Source organism: Symphalangus syndactylus, chromosome 13 (genome assembly GCF_028878055.3).
Source record: "Symphalangus syndactylus isolate Jambi chromosome 13, NHGRI_mSymSyn1-v2.1_pri, whole genome shotgun sequence".
NCBI lineage: Eukaryota > Metazoa > Chordata > Mammalia > Primates > Hylobatidae > Symphalangus > Symphalangus syndactylus.
The window spans coordinates 45,101,527-45,127,179 of record NC_072435.2 but is presented as its reverse complement, the minus strand read 5'-3'; the positions used below and the strand labels follow the sequence as shown (position 1 = coordinate 45,127,179).

At 56.7% G+C, this 25,653-nt stretch overlaps 2 protein-coding genes across 4 annotated transcripts; one reads left to right on the top strand and one right to left on the bottom strand.

Annotated features, from left to right (window-relative positions):
* The first annotated feature begins 4,074 nt into the window (after positions 1–4,074).
* Positions 4,075–15,987, top strand: HOMER3 (homer scaffold protein 3). 3 transcript variants are annotated; one of them, XM_055237221.2, is made up of 10 exons: positions 4,075–4,254; positions 6,260–6,340; positions 6,424–6,580; positions 6,824–6,955; positions 10,463–10,570; positions 11,804–11,925; positions 12,713–12,869; positions 13,220–13,336; positions 13,434–13,520; positions 15,557–15,987. In XM_055237221.2, exons 2-10 carry the CDS (start codon positions 6,327–6,329, stop codon positions 15,746–15,748), a joined length of 1,086 nt encoding a protein of 361 aa, XP_055093196.1. In that variant the 5' UTR covers positions 4,075–4,254; positions 6,260–6,326; the 3' UTR covers positions 15,749–15,987. The 3 variants fall into 3 exon arrangements, with proteins under 3 accessions (XP_055093196.1, XP_055093198.1, XP_055093197.1); XM_055237223.2 differs by lacking the exon at positions 4,075–4,254 and adding an exon at positions 4,328–4,985 and having other exon boundaries at positions 15,566–15,987; XM_055237222.2 differs by lacking the exon at positions 4,075–4,254 and adding an exon at positions 4,334–4,985.
* Positions 15,988–16,560: 573 nt separating this feature from the next.
* DDX49 (DEAD-box helicase 49) lies at positions 16,561–25,634 on the bottom strand. The gene is made up of 13 exons (XM_055237220.2): positions 25,318–25,634; positions 24,473–24,596; positions 23,432–23,517; positions 23,216–23,337; positions 22,667–22,854; positions 22,436–22,576; positions 20,877–20,952; positions 20,485–20,561; positions 20,205–20,302; positions 18,810–18,884; positions 17,337–17,425; positions 17,155–17,226; positions 16,561–17,063 (listed from the first exon to the last, which is right to left on the bottom strand). The coding sequence occupies exons 1-13, from the start codon at positions 25,430–25,432 to the stop codon at positions 16,875–16,877; spliced, it is 1,452 nt and encodes a 483-aa protein (XP_055093195.1). The 5' UTR covers positions 25,433–25,634; the 3' UTR covers positions 16,561–16,874.
* Positions 25,635–25,653: the final 19 nt, after the last annotated feature.

The following is a 25,653-nucleotide window of genomic DNA, read 5'->3' as shown; positions in this document are numbered from 1 at the left end:
TCACGTCTGTAATCCCAGCACTTTGGGAGGCCAAGGCGGTCGAATCACGAAGTCAGGAGACTGAGACCATCCTGGCCAACATGGTGAAATCCTGTCTCTACCAAAAAAAAAAAATACAAAAATTAGCTGGGTGTGGCGGCGAGTGCCTGTAATCCTAGCTACTTGGGAGGCTGAGGCAGAAGAATAGCTTGAACCCAGGAATTGGAGGTTGCAGTGAGACGACATTGTGCCACTGCACTCCAGCCTGGGGACAGAGTGAGACTCCGTCTCAAAAAAAAAAAAAGAAAGCTGTCACAGGTCAGGCTTGTTCTAGGTGCAGGGACAAATCCATGTGAGAGGTGAACAGTAAACGAATCATGCCATAAACACACCTGACATAGTCACCGAGACCTTCACTGGGAGGTGGGCACCCAGCCTGGGGGAAGAGCAGCTGGACTGTTCCTGCTCTGGTGGCACAGAAAGCCTCTGGAGAGGAGAGACTGTTTAGCCTCACTCCAAAGGCTGGGTCAGATCTAACTAGGCAGAGACCAGAGCCTGAGCCATAAAAGCCATTCGGCAAATGCAGTTTTCTTAGTGCTGAATGAGCTGTTCGGGCTCCCGCTTGGTTTCCCCTTTAAGGCGGGAAGCTCATTCTCGCACACCATTTTTCAGCCCCAAAGGAAAGTTGCTTTCCTAGTCAGCCACCTTGGGGTGGTGGCCTCTGCCTGCCCTGCAAGGACATCGCCAAGTCTGTTCCTTCCTTCCTTCCTCCTCCAACTTTTTTTTTTTTTTTTTGAGACAGAGTCTCCCTCTGTCACCCATGCTGGAGTACAGTGGCCTGATCTCAGCTCACTGCAACCTCTGCCTACTGAGTTCAAGCAATTCTCCTGCCTCAGCCTCCCGAGTAGCTGGGATTAGAGGTGTGCACCATCACGCCCGGCTAATTTTTGTATTTTTAGTAGAGACGGGGTTTCACCATGTTTTGGCCAGGCTGGTCCCAAACTCCTGACCTCAGGTGATCTGCCTGCCTCAGCCTCTCAAAGTGCTGGGATTACAGGCATGAGCCACTGCACCCAGCCCAGTTCTTTAAAGAGAGGCCTCCAGACCTAGGAAGAAGAGGGCCCAGACTGGGGTGGGGGCAGCTGCTCAGGACAGCCCTCGTTAGAGACGAGGTCTCACTATGTTGCCCAGGCTGGTCTCGAACTCCTGGGCTCAAGCGATCCTCCAGCCTCGGCCTCCCAAAGTGCTGGATGACAGGCATGAGCCCAGCCCCTTTCTGTGACTCTTATGTTACCTGTTTATTATAGGACCAGGTCTAGGTGCTCCTCTAGGGCTGGCCCATCCATCCTGAAGCCCCAGTCTGATCCAGCATAACAGTGACTGTTTATCCCAGCAGGGAAACTGAGGCACAGACTCAGTTTCCCCAGCTGCAGCAAAGAGTGGCAGGGCCTTTGCCCACGAACCTAATGGCAGGCACCCCAGAGGACAGCTGCTGATATTGACTGAATCCTTCATGTTTCTCCCTCTACTAGAAGCCCTGCAAGCATTGGCCCATTTTCCAGGTGAGAAAACTGAGGCCCACACTGAGGAAGCCACTACCTCAGCATAGACTTGGCTAATCCAGCTTCAGGTTGGGGCTGCTCAAGGCCAGCCCTGTCCCAGCCCCTCCCAGAGACCGGAGAGGGTGTTCAGGGAAGCAACTCAACCCTTCACTGTCTCTTTCACTGTTGCTTTCTGCCCACACAAAGGGCAAAGTCTGCCTGGGCCCCTCGCCCAGCGCCCCTGTAGAATAGCCACATGGCCCCAGTTCTGCACTTGGCAAACTCTAAACAGCTTCCAGAAGCCTCGGCCATGCCAGCACCTTTCCCAGATACTTTTTTATTTTTTCCATTATTTTGTTGGTAATAAAGAAAAGTCATTTTTTGCACAGAACAGACGGTATTTTCTTTGCTCCCCACAATGTTCAAGCAATTCGTGGCTTCCGGCCTGAGAACAGAGCCAAATCCTTCCCTTGTGCAGATGCCTCGTGAAGTTAGAAGCAGCCAGGGAAACCAAGTCTGTGCCTCAGTTTCCCCTGTGGGATGAACAGTCGCTCTTGTGCTGGGTTAGACTGGGGCTTCAGGATGGATGGGCCAGCCCTAGAGCAGCACCCGGACCTGGTCATGTAATAAACAGGTAACATAAGAGTCACAGAAACGGTCTGGGCTCACGCCTGTCATTCCAGCACTTTGGGAGGCCGAGGTGGGAGGATCACTTGAGCTCAGGAGTTTGAGACCAGCCTGGGCAACATAGTGAGACTTCGTCGCTAAAAATAAACTTTAAAAAAGAAAAAAAAAAGAGTCACAGGGATTGGGACAGGGGAGGGCAAGATCCCTTCTAAGGCCAGGGTAGTCAGAGAGGCTTCCTGGAGGAGGAGACAGGGTGGTGGCGCTGAGCCTGGAAGGACAAGGCAGAAGAGATGCCTGCAGAGAGGGCATTCCAGGTGGAAGGAACAGTTTGGGCAAAGGCCTGGATGGGGGAAGACTCAGATCTTGGCCCAGGAGTCAATCTCCAAAAACAATCTGACATGGAATTCACCTAAAGGTAATTTGAATGTAATGTAACTGCCAGCTCAGATATACTATTCTTCTTAGAAGGAAACAGAAATAAAGGAACAGGGAAAGGAGACAGGAACAGAGGTCTTGGAGATGAAAAGCAAAAGCCTCTCTGAAGTTGTCAAAACACTCAAGTGTCGGCCAGGTGTGGTGGCTCACGTCTGTAATCCCAGGACTTTGGGAAGCTGAGGGGGGCGGATCACTTGAGGTCAGGAGTTCGAGACCAGACTGGCCAACATGGTGAAACTCCATCTCTACTAAAAATACAAAAATCAGCCAGGTGTGGTGGCATGCACCTGTAGTCCCAACTACTCGGGAGGCTGAGGCAGGAGAATCGCTTGAATCTGGGAGGCAGAGGCTGCAGTAAGCCGAGATTGTGCCACTGCACTCCAACCTGGGCAACAGAGTCAGACTTTGTCTCAAAAAAAGAAAAAAAAAGAAAAACTCAAATGTAAGGTCAGAGCTTTAGGGCGCCACAGGCCTTGGTTCCAGGGAGCTGCAGGACCTCTGTCCACAAACAAACCAACGGCACTGTGTGATTTTGGAGACGGTGCCAGAGAGGGGGCGGCACCAGGATTGACAAGTGGGACACGTGGGCTTGGGGCTGGGGAGGTGGATCCTAGTTCTACTCCGGAAGGACGCTCTCCTGGCAAGTGTGGGAAGGGGGCGCTCCCTGTGACCAGAGGTGACAAACCCAGGCCAGTGGAGGCTGAGGGGATACAGCCATGCGTTGAAGACATTCCCTCAGCCTTTGGATTTTGGAACCCTCAAACAACAGCAGAGATAACCTTAATCCAACCATTGTGGGCATTTTTACCATCGTCTTGGGAGGGACAGAGATGGACAGACGTCCCTGCTTAGGGATGGCGCAGGCAGGAGAACAGAGGCTTCTCTTTGTCTTGCTTCCCCTTCCCTCCCGAAGTTGATCTCTTCCATTTCCTGGCAACACCCATTGAGCACTTACTGTATGCAGACCCTGAGACCCACCGCCCCCTCCCCAACCTCACTGGGCCACCCATGTCAGCCCGGGAGGGACCTGACCTCCCTCACAGGCCCAAAGTTATGACCTCAGGTAGTGGGGACAGAGGCAGCTGTCCCCTGAGAAGGTCACAGGAGGGTGAGGTCACATCGCTGTCCGTGCAGCTCTCTCCATCTGCTTCCTATTTCTCCGCCTGTCTCCCCCGTGTCTCTGTTTCTGGGTCTCTTTCTCATCCCAGATATCCCTCTCCGTCTGTCTCTCTTCCCCACCCTCTGCTCCCAACCCCGGCCCCCTCCAACACCCCCAGTCCCCCTCCACCGCCCTTAGCCCCCTCCCCCAATCCTCCGTCCCTTCCCCAGTCCCGGCCCCCGCCCCTCCCCCTTATGCCCTCACCCCTACCCCCTTCCCGTGCAAAAAGCCGGCAGGGGGCGCAGCGGGGCGGCCTTGGCGGCCCGGGGAGGCGGGGAGGCGGGGAGGCGGGGCGGGCGGCGGCCGCGTCGGGACCGGCCGCGATGGGACCGGAGGCGGCGCGGGCGGCGGCGGCGGCGGCGCAGACAAAGGCGCAGGCGGCGCGGAGGGCGGCGTGGAGGGCGCGGGCCCGGGAGCCAGGGAGCGAGCGGGGCGCCCGGCAGCGCGGAGTCAGCGCCGCGGGGGCCGCACCCGACTCGCGCCTGGACAGTCGCGGGGCGCCGACCTGGCAGGGTGAGCCCGGCCGGCCGCGCCTGCGCCGGGAGCGCGGGGGCCTCGAAGTCCCAGGGCCAAGGGGAGGGCGTGGGGGTTCCCCAGAAGTTCCAGACCCCGGGACTGGGAGCGGCGCGAGGGGTCCCCAAGTTCCAGGGCTGGAGGGAGCGCGGGGGTCCCGAAGTTCTGGATTCAGGGTCGGAGAGGGGACTGCGCGGGAGGTTCCCAAAGTTCTGGACCCGGCGTTGGAAGAGGCTGCGAAGAGGTCCCCAAAGCTGCGGACCTGGGCTGGGGTACTGGCGTGGGAGGGGTCCGGACGTCCCGGACCCAGGGACTGGAGGGGTGGCAGGGGGTCCTCGAAGTTTAGGAGTCTAGGACAACGCGGGGGACCGGGGTCCCGGACCCGGTTAGAGGAGGAGGCACGGAGGGTGTCCCCGGAGTTACCGTCCTGGGGTTGGAGGAGGCAGAAGAGGTGTCCCCGAAGTCCTGGACCCAGAAACGGGGCGTCGTGAGAATCTCGGAAGTTCCAGGGTCAGAGCGCGCGTCCCGGAGTTGGGGCGTGCACTGGGTGTCCTCCTGCCTCGGGTGGAGATGGGATCCTGAATTAATATTAACCCCTCCGTCCCCCGCACTGGGGTGCATGGGATGGGGCCTCATCCACCGGCCAGATTGGGGATCCCGGGCACCGGGCGGTGTTGGACCCCCCTCCGGGAGCCCCGTGGCCGGCGGCATCCGAGGCGCATGACTAGTTGGTGAGTAACTTTCCCCAAACGCTGCAAGTCGCAGCAGGAGCTGCCAGACCGGAAGGGCCTGGGTTCCGGGGACCCCTGTGTTCCCAAACTCCCACCCGGCGCAGGACCCGCCCCCGTCCAGGCCAGAGCTGCCGCCCCACCCCCACTCAGGGGCTCCGGTTTCAGACCCTGTGACCAGGACAGCAGCTGCCCAGGACAGGATGGGGGGGGGCATCCATACTTTGACCACAGAGGCCGCTGGGCTGGGGCCTCCCCTCCCCCACCTGTCTTCCCCCTCCTCCAAACTCCTCCTTGGTCCCCTGCACATTCGGGGTTGCTGAATGGCCCAATGGGGAGGTTGGGGAGCCCTGGTCTCCCAATGTGGATTCTGCCCTGCCCCCCATGGTGGGCATTGGGATTGACTGTTTGTCTACATCTTGTCTTTTTAACTTGGCTGGGGGCTCCCTGGGGATTTGGACTCTGGACTTCAAGGTGTGCCTCTGCCCTAGGCTGGGAGCTGCTGGGGGTAGGGTCCCTCTGCAGGGTGTAGTGGGGAACTGGTCTCCTGGTACTACACACCTCTCAACGCCCCATTTTTTGATGGAGAGCCCTGCTCTGGCCAGTCATGGGTGAATGTGGTGGAAAGAACTCAGCAGAGATTTGGCCTCCACAGCTCAGCCCAGGTTGGAGGGGACTTCACGGGGGGTACAATAACCAGGACAGTGAGAAATTTACATCTGGATGTCAGCAGCCACCAGGCTCCTCTCAGAGGGCCATCTCCTGTACAGGGTGTTGTGGGGGCTTCCCCTAGACAAGGAAAGATGGGGTCCGCTTGCTCTGAGTTATCTGTAATAATTATCTTGCCTTTTTGTTTCTTTTTATAATTTCTTTCTTTTTTTGAGACAGGGTCTCACTCTCTTGTCCAGGCTGGAGTGCAATGACATGACCATAGCTCACTGCACTGCAGCCTTGACCTCCTGGGCTCAAGCGATCCTCCCACCTCAGCCTCCCGAGTAGCTGGGACCACAGACACATGCCACCACACCCGGCTAATTGTTTAAATTTTTGGTAGAGATGGGGTCTCGCCATGTTGCTCAGGATGGTCTCAAACTCCTGGGCTCAAAGGATCCTCCTGACTCAGCCTCCCAAAGCACCAGGTGTACTTTGGGCCTCTCCTGCCTTTTTGATTGAAAGTTCCATGACAGGCACACCTGGTGATGGGTCCTGAGATGGAACCTGCTTGGCCTCCCTCAGCCTGGCCTGAGGGACACTCATAGTCCCTCCTCTCTCCCTAGGGGCCAAACCAGTGCTCCTGCCACCTCTCTGGCTGCCCCCTAGAGCCTGCCCATCCCAGCCTGACCAATGTCCACAGCCAGGTGAGCTCCCACCTCCCCTAGCCTGGCCCTGAGCTTTCTAAGGGGGGTGCCTGGCCCCCACCGAACACCCTCTCCCCACGCAGGGAGCAGCCAATCTTCAGCACACGGGCGCACGTGTTCCAAATCGACCCAGCCACCAAGCGAAACTGGATCCCGGCGGGCAAGCACGCACTCACTGTCTCCTATTTCTACGATGCCACCCGCAATGTCTACCGCATCATCAGCATCGGGGGTGCCAAGGTCTGGGTGGGGTCTGGGTGGGGCAGAGGCACCAGGAGTCCTGGTGACAACCCTGGGTCTGGTGGCTGGCTTGCTGTGTGCCCAAGGGATGGGAAACCCTGAGCCTTCCCAGGCCCTAGTCTCTATCTCCTGAAATGGTTCAGAGTAAAGACCTTCAGGACCCTAATACAAGGTGATACCTGGGGGGTTTCATGTTTATTAGTATCTGTCCCATCGACCTTGAACTTTGTTCCCCGACCCTAGGCCATCATCAACAGCACTGTCACTCCCAACATGACCTTCACCAAAACTTCCCAGAAGTTCGGGCAGTGGGCGGACAGTCGCGCCAACACAGTCTACGGCCTGGGCTTTGCCTCTGAACAGCATCTGACACAGGTGGGCCGGGTGAGGGGGAAAGTGGAGGGAACGGATGAGACTGGGCTCAAGTCTTCTCCTGGGCTCACTCTGGGATCTTGGGCAGGTCCTCTATCTTCCCATTTGTAGGATGGGATTGTAGGATGAGATGAGACTGAAGCCCTTTTGAGCTTCCCTGGTTTGATTCCTAGTTCATTTTTGTTTGTTTTTTGAGATGGGCTGGAGTGATCTTGGCTTACTGCAACCTCCACCTCCCGGGTTCAAGCGATTCTCCTGCCTCAGCCTCTGGAGTAGCTGGGATTACAGGCGCCCGCCACCTCGCCCAGCTAATTTTTTTTTTTTTTTTTTTTTTTTTTTTTAGACGGAGTCTCGCTCTGTCACCCAGGCTGGAGTGCAGTGGCGCGATCTCGGCTCACTGCAATCTCCGCCTACCAGCTTCACGCCATTCTCCTGCCTCAGCCTCTCCCGAGTAGCTGGGACTACAGGCGCCCGCCACCACGCCCGGCTAATTTTTTGTATTTTTAGTAGAGAAGGGGTTTCACTGTGGTCTTGATCTGCTGACCTCGTGATCCGCCCACCTTGGCCTCCCAAAATGCTGGGATTACAAGCATGAGCCACCTCGCCCGGCCTCGCCCAGCTAATTTTTATATTTTCAGTAGAGATGGGATTTTGTTGGCCAGGCTGGTCTTGAACTCCTGACCTCAGATGATCCACCTGCCTCAGCCTCCCAAAGTGCTGGGATTACAGGCATGAGCTAGCACACCAGGCTTTCTTTGTTTTCTTCTAGAAGCTTTAGAATTTACCTTTTTTTTTTCCCCTCCCTCCCTCCCTTCTTTTTTTTTTTTTTAACAAGATCTTGCTCCGTTGTCCAGGCTGGAGTGAAGCAGTGCAATCAGGCTCACTGCAGCCTCGAACTCCTGGGCACAAGGGATCCTCCCACCTCAGCCTCCTGACTAGCTGAGACTACAGGCACACGCCACAATGCCTAGCTAATATCTTTATTCTTATTTTTATTTTTTGTAGAGACAGGATCTCACTATGTTGTCCAGGCTGTTCTTGACTCCTGGCCTCAAGCGAGCCTCTCACTTTGGCCTCCCAAAGTGCTGGGATTACAGGCTTGAGCCACTGCACCCAGACAATTTACCTTTCTTTTTTTTTCTTTTTTTTTTTTTTTTTGAGATGGAGTCTTGCTCTGTCACCCAGGCTGTAGTGCAGTGGCACGATCTTGGCTCACTGCAAGCTCTGCCTCCCAGGTTCACACCGTTCTCCTGCCTCAGCCTCCCGAGTAACCGGGACTACAGGCGCCCGCCACCACTCCCGGCGAATTTTTTGTGTGTTTTTAGTAGAGACGGGGTTTCACCATGTTAGCCAGGATGGTCTCGATCTCCTGACCTCGTGATCCACCCGCCTCTGCCTCCCAAAGTGCTGGGATTACAGGCGTGAGTCACTGCGCCCGGCCCCGACAATTTACCTTTCTAATTTAGGTCTTTTTTTTTTTGGAGACAAGAGTCTAGCTCTGTTGCCAGGCTGGAGTGCAGTGGCCTGATCTCGGCTCACTGCAACCTCTTCCCTCCAGGTTCAAGCAATTCTCCTGCCTCAGCTTCCCAAGTAGTTGGGATTACAGACACACCACACCTGGCTAATTTTTGTTTTTTTAATTTTTGTATTCTTAGCAGAGACAGGGTTTCACTATGTTGGCCAGGCTGATCTCAAACTCCTGACTTCAGGTTATCCGCCTGCCTCGGGCTCCCAAAGTGCTGGGATTACAGGTGTGAGCCACTATGCCCGGCCTAAAAAATCATTTATTTATTTATTTATTTATTTATTTATTTATTTATTTATTTTTGAGACAGAGTTTCGCTCTTGTCCCCCAGGCTGGAGTGCAATGGCACGATCTCGGCTCACCGCAACTTCCGCTTCCCCGGTTTAAATGATTCTCCTTCCTCAGCCTCCCAAGTAGCTGGGATTACAGTCATGCGCCACCATGCCCGGCTGATTTTGTATTTTTAGTAGAGATGGGGTTTCACCATGTTGGTCAGGCTGGTCTTGAACTCCTGACCTCAAGATCCGCCTGCCTTGGCCTCCCAAAGTGCTGGGATTACAAGTGTGAGCCACCACACATGGCCTTATTTATTTTGAGACAGAGTTTTACTCTGTCACCCAGGCTGGAGTGCAATGGCACAATCTCGGCTCACTGCAACCTCCACCTCCTGGGCTCAAGCAATTCTCCTGCCTCAGCCTCCCAAGTACTAGGATTACAGGCGCCCACCACCATGCCCGGCTAAGTTTTGTGTTTTTGGTAGAGACGGGGTTTCACCATGTTGGCCAGGCTGGTTTCGAACTCCTGATCTGAAATGATCCGCCTGCCTCAGTCTCCCAAAGTGCTGGGATTACAGGTGTGAGCCACCGCACCCGGCCTAAAAAATTATTTTTAAACTAAGGAAATTTATTTTACAACTGGGGTGGTGGGTTTATCCTAACTGGAAAACTGGTATTGATTTGTCATAAATAGGTGGTAAATGTAAACATGTAAACATTTAATATAACAAAAACAAGAATGAGATGATTACTTTCTCATTGACTTCTGATGTCTCTCAGAGCCTGAGACCTAATCTCTTTGTGATAAAGGAATAATAACAGGTGTTAAAGACAGATTAGCACCCACCTGAAGCTCTCTTTGTTGAAATAGCCCTAATAAAGATTAAAAGGGACCCGTGTTGGCTCATACCTGTCATTCTCACACTTTGGGAGGCCGAGGTGGGTGGGTCACGAGGTCAGGAGTTTGAGACCAGCATGGCCAATATGGTGAAACCCCATCTGTACTAAATACAAAAATTAGCTGGGCGTGGTGGCGCGGGCCTGTAGTCCCAGCTACTAGGGAGGTTGAGGCAGAAGAATCGCTTGAACCTGGGAGGCAGAGGTTGCAGTGAGCTGAGCTGGTGCCACTGCACTCCAGCCTGGGTGACAGAGCGAGATTCCATCTCAAAAAAAAAAAAAAAAGGCTGGGTGCTGTGCCTGTAATCCCAGCACTTTGGGAGGCTGAGGCAGGCGGATCACTTCAAGCCGGGAATTTAAGATCAGCCTGGCCAACATGGTGAAACCCCATCTCTACTAAAAGTATGAAAATTAGCCAGGCATGATGGCACACACCTGTAGTCCCAGCTCCTTGGTGGAGGGGTAAGGTGGAAGGGTCACTTGAGCCAGGGAGGTCAAGGCTGCAGTGAGCCAAGATCATGCCACTGCACTGCAGCCTGGGTGACAAAGTGAGACCCTTTCCTAAAAGGAGGAAATGGGAATTCCTTTCCCTTTCTCAATGTGGCCCAATATATTTAAATGCCACCTCTGTGATCTGATGCCACCTGCCCACCCACCGTGGTACATCATTTTTCAAACTTTCTCTTCTTCTTCCAAGGTGTGTGATAAGGGGATGGGTACAGTTCAAAAGTGACGGGGCTGTCACTGGGTGATGGGGACCTGTTTGGGAGGATGGGCTGGGGTTTTACTATCTTTTCCTCCCCACTCCCTTAGTTTGCTGAGAAGTTCCAGGAAGTGAAGGAAGCAGCCAGGCTGGCCAGGGAGAAATCTCAGGATGGCGGGGAGCTCACCAGTCCAGCCCTGGGGCTCGCCTCCCACCAGGTCAGCGCTCCCTACTCCCCTATGCCTGCCTGGGAACCTGTGAGTCAGCCAGGCGCTCAACTGATATTGGGGGACCTTGATATTGGGAGACCAGGGCACTCTGCCGGTCCTCAAGACCCAATGCTTCCAGATGACCTAAAGTTAGACCCACGGCAGGGACCATGGAGAAGCGGTGTGGAGCGTGTCATAGAGGATCTGGACCTTGCCTGGGGCCGGTGGGGTGCACCCAGGAGGTCCCAGTAGCAAAACCAGCTCAGATGGCAGGATGGAAGACTAGAAATTGAAATGGCTAAGTGTGGCTGGGCGCGGTGGCTCACGCTTGTAATCCCAGCAATTTGGGAGGCTGAGGTGGGAGGATCACTTGAGGCCAGGAGTTCGAGACCAGTCTGGCCAACATGGTGATACCCCGCCTCTACTAAAAAATACAAAAATTAGCCAGGCGTGGTAGCATGCGCCTGTAGTCCCAGCTACTTGGGAGGCTGAGTCAGGAGAATCGCTTGAACCCAGGAGGTGGAGGTTGCAGTGAGCCGAGATCGTGCCACTGCACTCCAGCCTGGGTGACAGAGTGTGACTCTGTCTCAAAGAAAAAAAAAGAAATGGCTAAGTGTGCGGCAGAACAACAAACTGTCCCTGCGTATTTTCCCACATTAATTTATTCAGCATTATGTATTGAGCACCTGCTGTGTACCAGGCCCAGGGCTGTGGACAGGAGTTGCAGAGATGAAAAAAAGCATGAGCCTCCAGATGCTGCCTCCGCTGGGCTGCGGCGGCATTGGCCTCTCGCAGGGCACCCGCCAGTGGGTTCATGAGCAGTGGGGTTGCTCATGAAACACTAATTCGGCCTGGGCAGGGCTTCCTGCTGAAATCCTAAACGGGATGTTGAAGTTCGGCCGCAGGGAGGGGAACAGCAGGGAGCTGTCCGATTGTCCCCCTCCCCTACCTTACAGGTTCCAAGTATCTTGGTTTAGACTAACCTGCATCAGACTTGCTCCTGGGGGTGGTGAAAGCCCAGGAAGGCAAGGTTGAGGGCATGGGCATGGAACTCCCAGCCTAGGGGCCATAGGGAGCCATGGAGGGTGGGTGAGGTGGGGAGGGACACACTTGGATTCTGTGCTGTGAAGGACCTGCTTAGGGTGCATAGGTCAATTGGACCCCTGATGTGACGACCCCAGTCACATCAGCCTTGATCCCAGCTGATGTGGGGTCGTGACCTACTCTTTTCCCCGTGCATAGGTGCCCCCGAGCCCTCTCGTCAGTGCCAACGGCCCCGGCGAGGAAAAACTGTTCCGCAGCCAGAGCGCTGATGCCCCCGGCCCCACAGAGCGCGAGCGGCTAAAGAAAATGCTGTCTGAGGGGTGAGGGGCGGGACTTGGGGGCGTGGCAGGGGCGGGGGTAGGGGTGGGGGACGAGGAGGCGGTTCTCGGAAGCCAAGGGAGTGCCACGGATGGCGGGATCTAACTGTGGACCCAAGACTGGGGAAGGGGACGAGGATCTGAATGCTGCCCCATCCAGAGCCGACCCCGCCCCTACCCTGCGTTGGTCACGCCCCTCCGTTTTGACCCCACCCCTGTCTCGCTGCTAACCTCGCCCCGTCGATGCCTCTCTGGGCTTAGGATAACCACCCTGACCACGCCCCCATCGGCTGACTCTCCCCAACCTCCCATCCCTCCCTCAACATTCCCACAGTGTCACTGGGCGTACTCCACGTGCCCCTTTCTTTGACTCGGTCCCCGACAAGACCCCGCTTCTGCGGGACTGCCCCATCCCCAAGCTCAGCGTTCAGTGTCGCCACGTCCCCAGCCCTGCGTGGCCCTGACTCCGTGCCCTAACCCAGAGCCACCCCTCCTCTGGCCCCGCCCCCTAGCCCATCATCGCCCGTGACTCCGCCTCAGCCCAGCGCCACCCGCCCTGGCCCCGCCCCCTAGCCCAGCATTGCTGCTGACTCCGCCCCCAGCCCAGTGCCACTCCACCCTGGCCCCGCCCCCTAGTCCAACTTCGCTCCCGACTCCGCACCCTCGCCAGCCTTCGCCCTGACGTAAGCCCAGAGCTAACCCACCCCCGGCCCCGCCCCCTAGCCCAGCATCGCCCCGACTCCGCCCCCCAGCCCCGTGTCACCCACTGCCGACCCTCGTGTCCCTGCAGCTCCGTGGGCGAGGTACAGTGGGAGGCCGAGTTTTTCGCGCTGCAGGACAGCAACAACAAGCTGGCTGGCGCCCTGCGAGAGGCCAACGCCGCCGCAGCCCAGTGGAGGCAGCAGCTGGAGGCTCAGCGTGCAGAGGCCGAGCGGCTGCGGCAGCGGGTGAGGGCACTCCTCCCTCCGAGAGACCCCCACCTGGCCCGGGCAACTGTGGAGCCCGCGCCTCTGCAGTTCCCATCTGCCCTGGGTTCATGGACTGGCTGTGTGACCTCAGCAGGTCACTGACCCAGCCTCAGTTTCTTGCTCTGTAAAATGGGTTTGAGACAATGCCAACCTCAGAGGGTGATCAGACCCTAAAGTCCAAGCTGTGCAGAGGGGGGTGGTGGCACCAACCAAGGGAATTGGGTGCTCGGTCCTGGGCGTGGCCAGACAGGAGGCAGATTCCCTGGAGGTTGGGCGAGCAAGGGAGAGTGCAGGCGGGGGCGTCAGGGGCTGCTATTCCTGTCCCCCAGGTGGCTGAGCTGGAGGCTCAGGCAGCTTCAGAGGTGACCCCCGCCAGCGAGAAGGAGGGGCCGGGCCAGGGCCAGTCGCTGGAACAGCTGGAAGCTCTGGTGCAAACCAAGGACCAGGTGAGTGCCAAGTGTGGTTCCCGGGCCTCGCCTTCCCTCACCTCCTGCGGGAAAGCCAGGACCCCCGCAACAGACCCTGGGAACTCTTCTCCTCTAGGAGATTCAGACCCTGAAGAGTCAGACTGGGGGGCCCCGTGAGGCCCCGGAGGCTGCCGAGCGCGAGGAGACTCAGCAGAAGGTGCAGGTGTGTGTGGGCACCAGGAGGCGGGGTGACGGTGGGTGACAGTCACCTCAACAGACAATCAGGACGATATCTACCTAAGACGATAAAGTATTGGGAGGCCCAGTCCCGTGGAAGGCCTGATGCCCAGCAGGTGCCATGTGAACAGTGGCTATTGGTACAGTTTCATATCCATCTATGGGTTCAACAAGCAGTGCTTGAGTCCCTGATGCATTCCCCTGCCAGACCCCGTCAATTCCTCCTGTTCTCAGCCTGAGATCACAGAGCCTGCATTGGAACCAGGTCTGGCTTGGCTTGGCTTTTTTTTTTTTTAATTCTTCAAGATGGAGTCTCGCTCTGTCGCCCAGGCAGGAGTGCAATGGCACCATCTCAGCTCACTGCAACCTCCACCTCCCGGGTTCAAGCGATTCTCCTGCCTCAGCCTCCTGAGTAGCTGGGATTATAGGCGCCCACCACTACACCCAGCTAATTTTTTGTATTTTTAGTAGAGACAGGGTTTCACCATGTTGGCCAGGCTGGTCTCGAACTCCTGATCTCATGATTTGCCCGCCTCGGCCTCCCAAAGTGCTGGGATTACAGGCATGCGCCACCGCACCCGAGCATTTTTTGTGTTTTTGGTAGAGATAGGGTTTCATCATTTGGCCAGGCTGGTCTCGAACTCCTGACCTCGAGCAATCTGCCCTCGGCCTCCCAAAGTGCTGGGATTACAGGCGTGAGTCACCGCGCCCGGCCTTGGCTTGGCTTTTGCTAAAGGCTTTATCTGAGAGATGTTCAGGGGGCACTTTTTTTTTTTTTGAGACGGAGTCTCGCTCTGTCACCCAGGCTGGAGTGCAGTGGTGCAATCTCGGCTCACTGCAAGCTCCGCCTCCCAGGTTCACTCCATTCTCCTGCCTCAGCCTCTCGAGTAGCTGGGACTACAGGTGCCCGCCACCATGCCCGGGTGATTTTTTGTATTTTTTAGTAGAGACGGGGTTTCACCATGTTAGCCAGGATAGTCTTGATCTCCTGACCTTGTGATCCGCCTGTCTCGGCCTCCCAAAGTGCTGGGATTACAGGCATAAGCCATCACACCCAGCAATTTTTTTTTTTGAGATGGAGTCTCACTCTGTCACTGAGGCTGGAGTGCAGTGGCCCGATCTCAGCTCACTGCAAGCTCCGCCTTCTGGGCTCAAGTGATTCTCCTGCCTCAGCCTCCAGAGTAGCTGGGACTACAGGTGTGCACCACCATGCCCAGCTAATTTTTGTATTTTTAGTAGAGAGGGGGTTTTACCATGTTGGCCAAGCTGGTCTCGAACTCCTGACCTCAGGGGATCCACCTACCTCTGCCTCCCAAAGTTCTGGGATTACAGGTGTGAGCCACCGCGCCCAGCTCAGGGGCACTTCTTGTGAGCCCAATAAGTTGAGATGTTAAAGGACCTGCTTCCCTTACACCTGTATTCCTAGCTACTTGGGAGGCTGGGGTGGGAGGGTTGCTTGAGCCCAGGAGTTGGAGGCTGCAGTGAGCTAGGATGGTGCCACTGCACTCCAGCTTGGGCAACAGAGAAAAATCCTATTTTTCAGAAATGAGGGAGCTGGGCGCGGTGGCTCACGCTTGTAATCCCAGCACTTTGGGAGGCTGAGGGGGGTGGATTACCTGAGGTCGGGGAGTTCGAGACCAGCCTGACCAACATGGAGAAACCCCGTCTCTACTAAAAATAGAAAAAATTAGCTGGGCATGGTGGTGCATGCCTATAATCCCAGCTACTTGGGAGGCTGAGGCAGGAGAATTGCTTGAACCTGGGAGGCAGAGGTTGCAGTGAGCCGAGATCGTGCCATCGCCCTCCAGTCTGGGCAACAAGAGCGAAACTCCATCTCAAAAAAAAAAAAGAAATGATGGCAGAAGCTAAGCCCCTGTGGGGTGTGCATTTTATTCCTGGTGTGATGGGCGCCCTAGGGTGGCTCTGGGCAGAAGAGGACATGAAGGTGGTCAGACTCTGGATGCCTCGGGCAGGACTGTGGATTTGTTGGGGCCCCCAACCCTACCCACCCTTTCCTGGCAGGACCTGGAGACCCGCAATGCAGAGCTGGAGCACCAGCTGCGGGCAACGGAACGCAGCCTGGAGGAGGCACGGGCGGAGCGGGAGCGGGCGCGGGCCGAGGTGGGCCGGGCGGCGCAGCTGCTGGACGTCAGGCTGTTTGAGCTGAGTGAGCTGCGTGAGGGCCTGGCCCGCCTGGCTGAGGCTGCGCCCTGAGCTGGGGCTGGTTTTCTATGAATGATTCCGGCCTGGGATGTGGGCCAGGCTGCAGGCGGCATAGTTGGGTCCACTCGTCCTGGAAAGGGACTGGGGGTCCCAACTTAGCCCTGGGTGGGCCGGGCCGAGCTGGGCTGGGATGGGCCCCAGCCAGCTCTGGCTGTTGGCAGCTTGGGGGCTGTTTTTGAGCTTCTCATTGTGTAGAATTTCTAGATCCCCAGATTACATTTCTAAGCGTGGCTGTGTGTGTGTGGTATGTGGGTATCTGGGCACCTAACATGTCGCCGGCCCCTTTCCCTGCCTCTTTTTGGGTGCCCCTGCATCCAAGTGGCAGTTATAAGCCACTTGCAGATCAGGGGTGAGGCTTGGAGTCCGAGGGGGGTGCCCAGGCCACACAGCCAGGAACCTGGCTCTGGTATCTCTCTGCCTGTCCCCTTGGGCTTAGCCCACGTCATCTGGCCAAGTTTGGACTTTCATGGCCCCTTCACTCTGGCCACAACCCCCAGATGTGGCCAGGTGGGTGGCCAGGGAAGCTCATAGCTGCACCCATTCGGCACAGGACTGACCTCACCGAAGCCTCACAGCCGCCTCTGGAGAGCAGGGCAGTTGCTATGCCCATTCTCCGCGTGAGGCAACTGGAAGCCCAGAGGAGCTTCAGGACCCAAAATCCCATGGCCGTTCGAGCAGGTGGTTTGTCTGCAAAACTTTGGGCCTGCCTGGTGGAAACGGACGTGGTGTTCTGGGCAGACACCTGAGAAACACCAGCGGCTGCACCCCACCTCTCCTGTCCCCCTGCTCTTCAAAAGTCAGACTGAGGAAGTCAAAAGACCCATTTATTGAGCACCTCCTGTATGCGGCACCCCTGGGGGGTGACCTTGGGTTGGGGTCACAACCTCCCGGTCATGTTCTTTCTTCCCCTGCAGCCTGAATCTTGGCCAAGGCTCAGGGAAGGGGCCAGCCAGTGGTTTCAGGGCAGAGGAGCGGGGCCCGCACAACATGAGCGCCCATGGGTTCCGCTGCGGGGCACTGGGTAGGCCCCCGGGAAGGGCTGCTGCCCCCAAGGAAGTTTCCTCCAACCCTCAGCTCCATGGAAGAGTCCAGGACTCGGCAGATGGCCATGTGGGGCTCAGGCCGGGCCCTGGGAGGGGACTGGGCCTGAGTGGGACCCAGGTGGGGTCCTGGGTGGACGCCCCTTGTGGCCAGCCTTGCCAGCCTTCTGTCGCTTCAGCGTCTCCTCCACCTTCTCCTTGAAGCGCCGGTTCTTCTGCTTGATCTTGGCCAGCTCGGCCTTGCGCTTGGCCTCCAGGTCAGGGTCCTGGCACAGGGAGGACCAGGGGACAGCTGAGCTGGCGGCCCCACCCAGGGAACCTGGCTACCCACCCCCTACCTGCGGGCTCGGCCCTCACCTTCCCCTCCAGGATCAGCTGCTTCCGTTTGTTGATCTCCTTCTTTTCATCAAAGTGGGCCGCTTCCAGTTTCTGGTAGAGGGAAGTGGGGTAAGGAGATGCTGGTCACGGGGGCCCCACCTGGAAGGGAGCACCCCCGGCCCTGGAGAGCACTTTAGTCCTCGCCCGCCTCTGACACTCACGATCTCACACTCCCTTCGCACCACGTTGACCTGTGTGAGGATCTGTAGCACCTTGGCCTCTTCCACGGAGAACTCTTCTAGCTTCTTCTCTGTGGGGACGGCAAAGCCGGGGGTGGAGGTGGGGAGGAGACGTGACATGGAAAGGGAGTTCAGCCAAGTAGTGAGTTCCCCATGCTTTGGGCTATGCAAGGCCATCTGGGGTCATATCAGGTAAGGGCCAGGTGGGCAAGATCAGAGATTTCTGAGGTAAGGAAGGTATGGACCGCTATCTTTCAGTCTCACGGTCACCCAAGCTGGAGTCCAGTGGCACTATCTTGGCTCACTGCAACATCCGCCTCCCGGGTTCAAGTAATTCTCGTGCCTCAGCCTCCCCCCCCCCCATTTTTTTTTTTTCGGTGTTAGCAGCATTATGAGTTTAACCATGAATATTAATTTCTTGCAAACAGTGTCCTTTAAAGTCCAGATATTTCTTTTTTTTTGAAGACAGGGTCTTACTCTGTTGCCCACACTGGAGTGCGGTGGCTCAATCAGGTCTCTGTAGCCTCCGCTCAAGCAATCTTCCAACCTCAGCCTCTTGAGTAGCTGGAACTATGGGCGTGTGCTGCTAGTTTCTGTATGTTTTGGAGAGGCAGGGTTTCTCCACGTTGCCCAGGCTGATCTCAAACTCCTGGGCTCAAGTGATCCACCCACCTCAGCCTCCCAAAGTGCTGGGATTACAGGTGTGAGCCACCGTGCCCGGCCTTAAAGTCCAGATGTTTGTTTCTTTTTTTTTTTTTTTTTGAGACAGTCTCACTGTCACCCAGGCTGGAGTGCAATGGCGCGATCTTGGCTCACTGCAACCTTTGCCTCCTGGGTTCAAGCAATTCTCATGCCTCACCCTCCCAACTAGCTGTGATTACAGGTGTGTGCCACCACACCTGGCTAATTTTTGTATTTTTAGTAAAGACGGGGTTTCACCATGTTGCCCAGGTTGGTCTTGAACTCCTGGGCTCAAGTGATCTGCCCACCTCGGCCTCTCAAAGTGCTAAGATTACAGGTGTAAGCCACTGTGCCTGGCCAAGTCCAGATGTTTCTAAATTTCAGGACAGTCTATGTAGTGATCAGAGATACCTTAGGAAGTGTCTCTGTCTTGGCTGCATATGAAACCACTCCTAGGGGTTTTTAGCAGGCCCAGGCCCTGTCAATGGGGCCTCTGACATCTCAGGGACCTTCCATACACCTCAGTCTGAGAAACCCAAGTCCCCTCGTGACTGATGTGGCTTTCAGCTGCTGGTGGCAACTATGGGGAGTTTGTTTCAATAAATGGGCAAAAGAACTTCTTTTGGGGGCGCCTAGGGAAGGAAGCCCCAGCCTAAATCTGCTCACAGGAGCAGGCCGGCTGGTGTCTCACAGGGGAAAATGGGTCTCACCCCGAGGTGCCCTCCTCTGCCCACCCCACCCCTCCTTCTCCACCCCCCCCACCACCCCACTCACTGATCTGCTCCTCAATGGCGTGCACCAGGTGGATGTCGTACTGTGTCACCAGCGTGATGGCCTGACCCTGCCGCCCTGTGGGGATGTGCCAGTTATCTGCTATGTGCTGGGGGTCAGGACATGGGGCAAATAAGGGTAGATCCTGACAGCTACACAGCTCAGGGGTCCTCCTGGAGATGCTGAACAAGGGCTTAGGCTTGGGAAGGACCAGCCCAGAGTGTCTGGAATTGACACCAAGCAGGACCATTGTGTGGAGGACGGGTCGCTGGGGAGAGGCAGGTCTGCCAGTCTAGCCTTACACAGCAGTTAGTTACTGCCTGACTTCCCTTTTTGGCTTGGCTGCCAGGGAACCCAGTCTAAGTAATGCCAGCCATTAGCCCTGATGGGCCTCAGCCCAAGATTTCTGCTTGCTGTTTCTGTGATGGTGACTAGGGCCAAAACTGCACTGATGGCGAACAAGGTCCGTGACCCTCATGGCAGCACCACGTGGACATCACCATTCTCATTATCCGCCATGTGAGGTCTGGGGAGTGAAAGTAACCTGCCCAGCACCACAGGGTCAGGATAGAAGGTCCAGGCCCCGTCTGATCCCAGCAACCACATCTTTCCTGGCTCCAGAATTGAGAGCATCTCATGGACACCGTGCCCCTCCCTGACGAGGCAGCAGCAAGTAGTCGGGGCTGGGGCTGTGTGTGCACCTTCCCAGGGGGCAGCCCCACACTGCTCAGTTCATCACCTGGCTTGGGTGAAGGCAGCACCTCACTTGCGTTTGCTTTATTTTATATTTTTATTTTATTTACTTATTTTAGTTATTATTTTTTGAGACAGAGTCTTACACTGTCGCCCAGGCTGGAGTGCAATTGTGAGATCTCTGCTCATTGCAACCTCCGCTTCCCGGGTTCAAGCAATTCTCCTGCCTCAGCCTCCCGAGTAGCTGGGATTACAGGCACCCTCCACTATGCCTGGCTAATTTTTTTGTATTTTTAGTAAGACAGTGTTTCAGTATGTTGGCCAGGCTGGTCTCGAACTCCTGACCTCGTGATCCACCCACCTCGGCCTCCCAAAGTGCTGAGATTACAGGCGTGAGCCACCGCACCTGGCCTATTTTATTGTATTTTTTTGAGACAGAGTTTTGCTCCTTTTGCCCAGGCTGGAGTGCAATGGTGCAATCTCGGCTTGCTGCAACCTCCCGGGTTCAAGTGATCTTCCTGCCTCAGCCTTCCGAGTAGCTGGGATTCACCTTTGCTTTAGAAAGGACAACTCCCCAACTTGCAAACATGGCCCCGAGTAGCTCTCATCTGTGGGCTGCACCCTACCCACGTCCTACCACCTGAATTTGCTGGGCAGGCTGGAGGGACAGAGGCCCAAGGCTTGGCCTCCCCCTCTACTGCTCACCTGCACGGGCCGTCCGGCCGACTCGGTGGATGTAGATCTTAGGGAGCCCGGGGGTGTTGTGGTTGATGACCACCTGTACCGTAGGGATGTCCAGGCCCCTGGAGGCAGAGGTGACTGGTCAGCTCCACTGTGCATGTGGGGAAACCGAGGCTAGGACTCACCCAGGGTCACTCAGCAGGGAGGCTGGGGCTGCCTGACACGCCTGAGGCCAGCCTTCTCATCTGTGGGGCCTTGTAGTGAAAGAGGGAGTACCCTTGGCAGGGGACTGGGGGCTGCTCACCGGGAGGCCACGTCTGTTGCGATCAGGATCCGGTAGATGCTGGACTTGAACTTGGCTAGGGCGGCAAAGCGTTCTTTCTGCACAGGGTTGGGAAGAAAATTGGGAATGCATGAAGGCAGGGTTTTCTGTGTGAGGCCTGGGGACAGGGTGGAGAGGCCGGGACAGTCCCCAGCCATCCACTGAGGAAGGTAACCATGAGAAGTCAGACTGGGACAAAAGAATGACGGCTAAAAGAGATATGGTCAGGGAGGGCCTCTCGAGCTGTGATATTTTGGGACCAGAAGAGACCAGGCAGCAGGAAGAAGGCGCCCGGCAGAAGGAAGGATCAGGGCCAATGTCTAAGGCTGGGAGCTGTCCCAGGGTGAGGCTGGCGGGCCCCGGGGTCGCCTCACCTGCTTCATCATGGAGTGCAGAGCCACAGTGGGGAAGCTGAATTTGCGCAGCATCATGCACAGAATCTGGCAGGTCCTGGCGGGAAGGATGTGCCTGTCAACCCCTCCAGCTCTCAGGTTCTGGGAAGGTGTTCCTGCCCCCACCCGCCCCTGAGACACCTAGCACAGTGGCCTCATGCAGCTTAGAAAGGAGAGGCAGCAGGCCAGGCACGGTGGCTCACGCCTGTAATCCTAGCACTTTGGGAGACTGAGGCGGGTGGATCACTTGAGGCCAGGAGTTCAAGACCAGCCTGCCCAACATGGCAAAACCCTGTCTGTACTAAAAATACAAAAACTAGCCAGGCATGATGGTATATGACTGTAGCCCCAGCTACTCAGGAGGCTGAGGCAGGAGAATTGTTTGAACCCAGGAGGCAGAGATTGCAGTGAGCCAAGATTGCGCCACCGTACTCCAGCCTGGGGGACAGCATGAGACTCTCAAAAAAAAAAAAAGAAGAAGAGGCAGGATGAGGGTTGGCAGAGGTCTTGCCTGCCTGGTGTCCTCTCTGCTGATCCTTCCCCAGAGCTGGAACTGACAAGAGTTGGCCCTGGGACTGCGGGGCTGGAAGGCTGGAAACTGACTTGCTAGGGATGGTCACTGTTACCAAGAAGGCCAAGACGGAGCCAGCAGAGGAAAACAGAGGAGAAAGAGGGGCACAGGGAGAAAGGATGGGGACCATCACATAAGCTGCTGGATCCTGCCGTGCCTGACAGCCACCCTACAGCCAAACTTTTCTCTCTTTTTCCCTGAGACAGTCTCGCTCTGTCCCCCAGGATGGAGTGCAGTGGCGCGATCTCAGCTCACTGTAACCTCCACCTACTGGGTTCAAGTGATTCTCCCACCTCACCTTCCCCAGTAGCTGGGACTACAGGTGCTCGCCACCATGCCTGGCTAATTTTTGTATTTTTAGTCGAGATGAGGTTTCACCACGTTGGGCAGGCTGGTCTCGAACTCCTGACCTCAGGTGATCCGCCTACCTCGGCCTCCCAAAGTGCTGGGATTACAGGTGTGAGCCACTGCGCCCAGTCCCAACTTTTCTCTTCTGGGAGGTAACGCGTTTAAAGCGCCTTGATTTCTGCCCTTCTATCCTGGCTCATGCTGGAAGAGCCTCCAGCTTCTCAATGACCTTCCCAAACAGCTCAGTGAAGATGTGAACTGCCCTCCCCAGGGGTCTCTGTCTGCGCAGACGCACACCAGGCCTGTTGTCACAACTTCCTCTGAGATGGGACTAGAGTCCCAGGAAAGCTCAGTGACACGCCCAGAACACAGCGAATGGGCTGCTCAAACAGCTGCTTGCAGGGGTTTCCTGGCCCTTCCATCAAGGGCTGGGCTGAGGAACCCCAAAGGCCAGCTGCACCTTCAGATTGAGGGACCTTGGCTCCTTGAGGGAAGCCCCCACGACCTCCAGGCTGAGCAGAGGCTGGGGAGTGCTGAGACTGGCTGTGTGTCCTAGACCAAAGACGTCGGGCCACCTCCTCCTTTGAAGGGCGGTGGGAGGGGAGAGGCGGGCCTCGCTCACTTGCATGTGTTGGTGAAGATGATAATGGACCAGTCCTCGTGCTCATCCTGGAAGTGCTGGATCAGGTGGACCAGGTAGGCATCCTTGACCTTCTCAGGCACCAGCAGGTAGCGCTGGTCCAGCTGCTCCACGGTGCTCACCCTGGGGATGGACAGGTAGACCGCCACGCCTCAGTATCCCTGTCTGTAGGATGGGGCTGCCCTCCCCATGCTGTCTGGGCTGTGGACTCACGGGGCCTGTGCCTCCCAGAAGAAGGGCTGGTTGGTGGCTAGGCCCTGCAGCTCCCGGAGTGTGTCGGTCAGCGTGGCGCTGAACAGCAGCGTCTGTCTGCGGGCCGGCACGGCCGCCAGGATGGCCTCCAGGTCCACGGTGAAGTCAGTGCAGCCCTGTTCCAGCAGCCGGTCTGCCTCATCCATCACCTGCCATGCCAGTGGGGGCAGGGGTGAGGGTGCTGTACGTGGCCCCGGGTCTTGGCCACCCCTAAAACAGGCCTCTTTGAGAGGTGTGGACGTGGACCCTAGGCCCTGGAGTACCCTCCTTCCAAGGGAGGCCTGCCCCTCACCCAAGTCTCAGCAAGGCCCTACCCTCAAATAACATTGCTAGGACTGGGCCCCCTCTTGTTGGTTCTTGAACGGTCCTTGTCACTGTTCCTAGCATTTTACTGGACAGTCTAAGGGACATACATCTCCTAAATGGATGAGATGGTGCCCCAGGCTCTGATGCTGGGCCTGGAGGCTCCGAGCGCAGCTCCTGAGGTCTGCAGGGGCGGGGCGAACTCACCAGGAAGCGGATCTTCTTTATACTGAAAGTGTTGGAGCTGCGCAGGTGATCTGCCAGGCGCCCCGGCGTGGCGATGACCACATGCGGTTTCCGAGAGAGCTCCAGAGCCTGGGCCACCATGTCTGGGGGACAGAGCGTGAGAGGCAGGGCTGGGAGGGTGGTCCAAAGCTGCTAGGGTCCCATGCTGGGGCCTCCCCCGCCTCCCAGCTCCCGTACCCATGCCACCGACGATGATGCAGTCTTTCAGCCCTAGAGGCTTCCCCAGGACCCGGAACTGCTCTGCGATCTGGTAGGCCAGCTCCCTGTGGGTGTGAAGGGGCCAGGCTGGGTTAGGTAGTGGTTCTGGACCTGCCCCCCATTCCCCTCTCCATCCCCAGGGTTCCTCCCTGGGCCCCCAAGCTCCTGACTTGCCCGGTCCTGTTCACAAAGGCTCTGATGCCGAAGCCTTGGAGGCCGTTGTGGCCCCTGCCCCCTCGCCAGGCTCAGCCTGGAACATGCCTCCCTCACCAGCCCAACCCAAGCTGGCCTCAGCATCTCCTCCTATCCCAAACCTGTGCCTTCCCCCAGTTCGCCTCTCAGCAATGGCCTCACCACCAGCCAGTTGCCCCAGCCAGAGGGTCTCAAGCATCAGCCTCCTTTCTGCCCGCAACGAACTCTGTCCTGGCCTCTCCCTGGCCCACCTTTCCTGCTCACACACCCCCAGAATCAATTCTAACCCTCCACCTGCATTCAAGGCCTTTCTCAAACTGGCTCCAATATGCCCAGGCCCCAGTACGCTTTCTGCTGCCTGCCTCTTTCTTTCTTTCTTTTTTTTTTTTGAGACAGAGTTTTGCTCTTGTTGCCCAGGCTGGAGTGCAATGGCGCGATCTTGGCTCACCGCAACCTCCGCCTCCTGGGTTCAAGCGATTCTCCTGCCTCGGCCTCCCGAGTAGCTAGGATTACAAGCATGAGTTACCATGCCCAGCTAATTTTTTGTATTTTTAGTAGAGATGGGGTTTCTCCATGTTGGTCAGGCTGGTCTCGAACTCCTGGCCTCAAGTGATCTGCTCACCTGGAGCTCCCAAAGTGCTGGGATTACAGGTGCGAGCCACTGCACCCAGGCCATCTTGTTTAATTCTGCAGGACCCCTAAGAAGTGGGTAGCAAGATTTTCATCCTCATCTCACACGTGGGAAAAGGGCGCTCAGAGAGGGAAAGGGGCTTGCCCAAGAGAGCACAGCTGCTTAACCCATACCCAGAAGGCCTGCTGGGGGCTCACCTGGTGGGTGTCAGGACAAGGCAGAAGATGCCATAGGGATCCTCAGACAGCTTCTGCAAGATGGGAAGGACAAACGCTGCTGTCTTCCCACTGCCTGTCTTGGCACAGCCCAAGCAGTCTCGACCTGGGTTGGGGACAAAGCAGCATCAACACTCTCCATGTGTGGACAGCTGGGTTTCAGAGACCTGCCCAGGACACACAGCCAGTGAGTGGCAGGCTGGACTGGAACTTATATCCATTTGACCCGAGATGCCCACAGCTTCCCACCACCTCATTCTGACTCCGTCCAGGAGCACGTGAACTTGGAGAACCCAGAATTCCCTTCCCTCATATGCATCTTGTGCTCCCTGTTGACCCCTTCATTTGTTTATTTAATCCTTGACTTGTCACATCTTAGGCTTCCTGTGGGCCTCTCTTTAATGGCCAAACTGGGTTGGGCTAGAGGAGCAGAGAGAAGACCTGCTCCTAGAGGAGCAATCACAGGACCAAGGAGTCCTGGATCTACCAGCAATTTTGACAGCCTCAACTTCTATTTGTAAAATACAGATATCAGTACCAGGTCTGCAGGATTTTGCGATACTATCAATTAGTCATTCATCAAACCCTCCCTGTGCTGAGACTATGAAAATTTCAGAGATTACATCTCTTGCGTGCGGACACAAAGCGAGTCAGTCATGCAACCTAAATGCCAACACTGTCCAGTCGTCCTCCGGAACCCCAGATCTCCTGTAACGCCCAAGGTTGCCCCTCGCCTCGTGGGACCGGAATGAGCAAAGGCTGCGAGAAGGGAAAGGAGTCGCGAGGCGCGGAGACGCCTCTTGGGGAAGGCCCCGGGCCATACTCACCCTCCAGGATGGCGGGGATGCAGCCGAGCTGCACGGGCGTGGGCTGCTTCAAACCCAGCTGCCGACATTGTTCCACGAGCCACGATGACAGCCCGAGCTCTGCAAAACCTGCCATCCTTGTGGCCAGCCGTGTAGGGGCCCGTGTGATCCGCGCTTCCGGCGCGCGCCGACGGCGTCACGAGAAAAATCTTCCTGTTTATTGGATCTGCCTCCTGCGTGGTCCCACCCTCTCCAGCTCATTCCCAGCCTCGACCGCATCCTTATCATGTTTCCCCGGATCCCATTGGCTTGCAGAAACACACTACAATTCCCGAGATGCTCTGCGTGACGCACTTA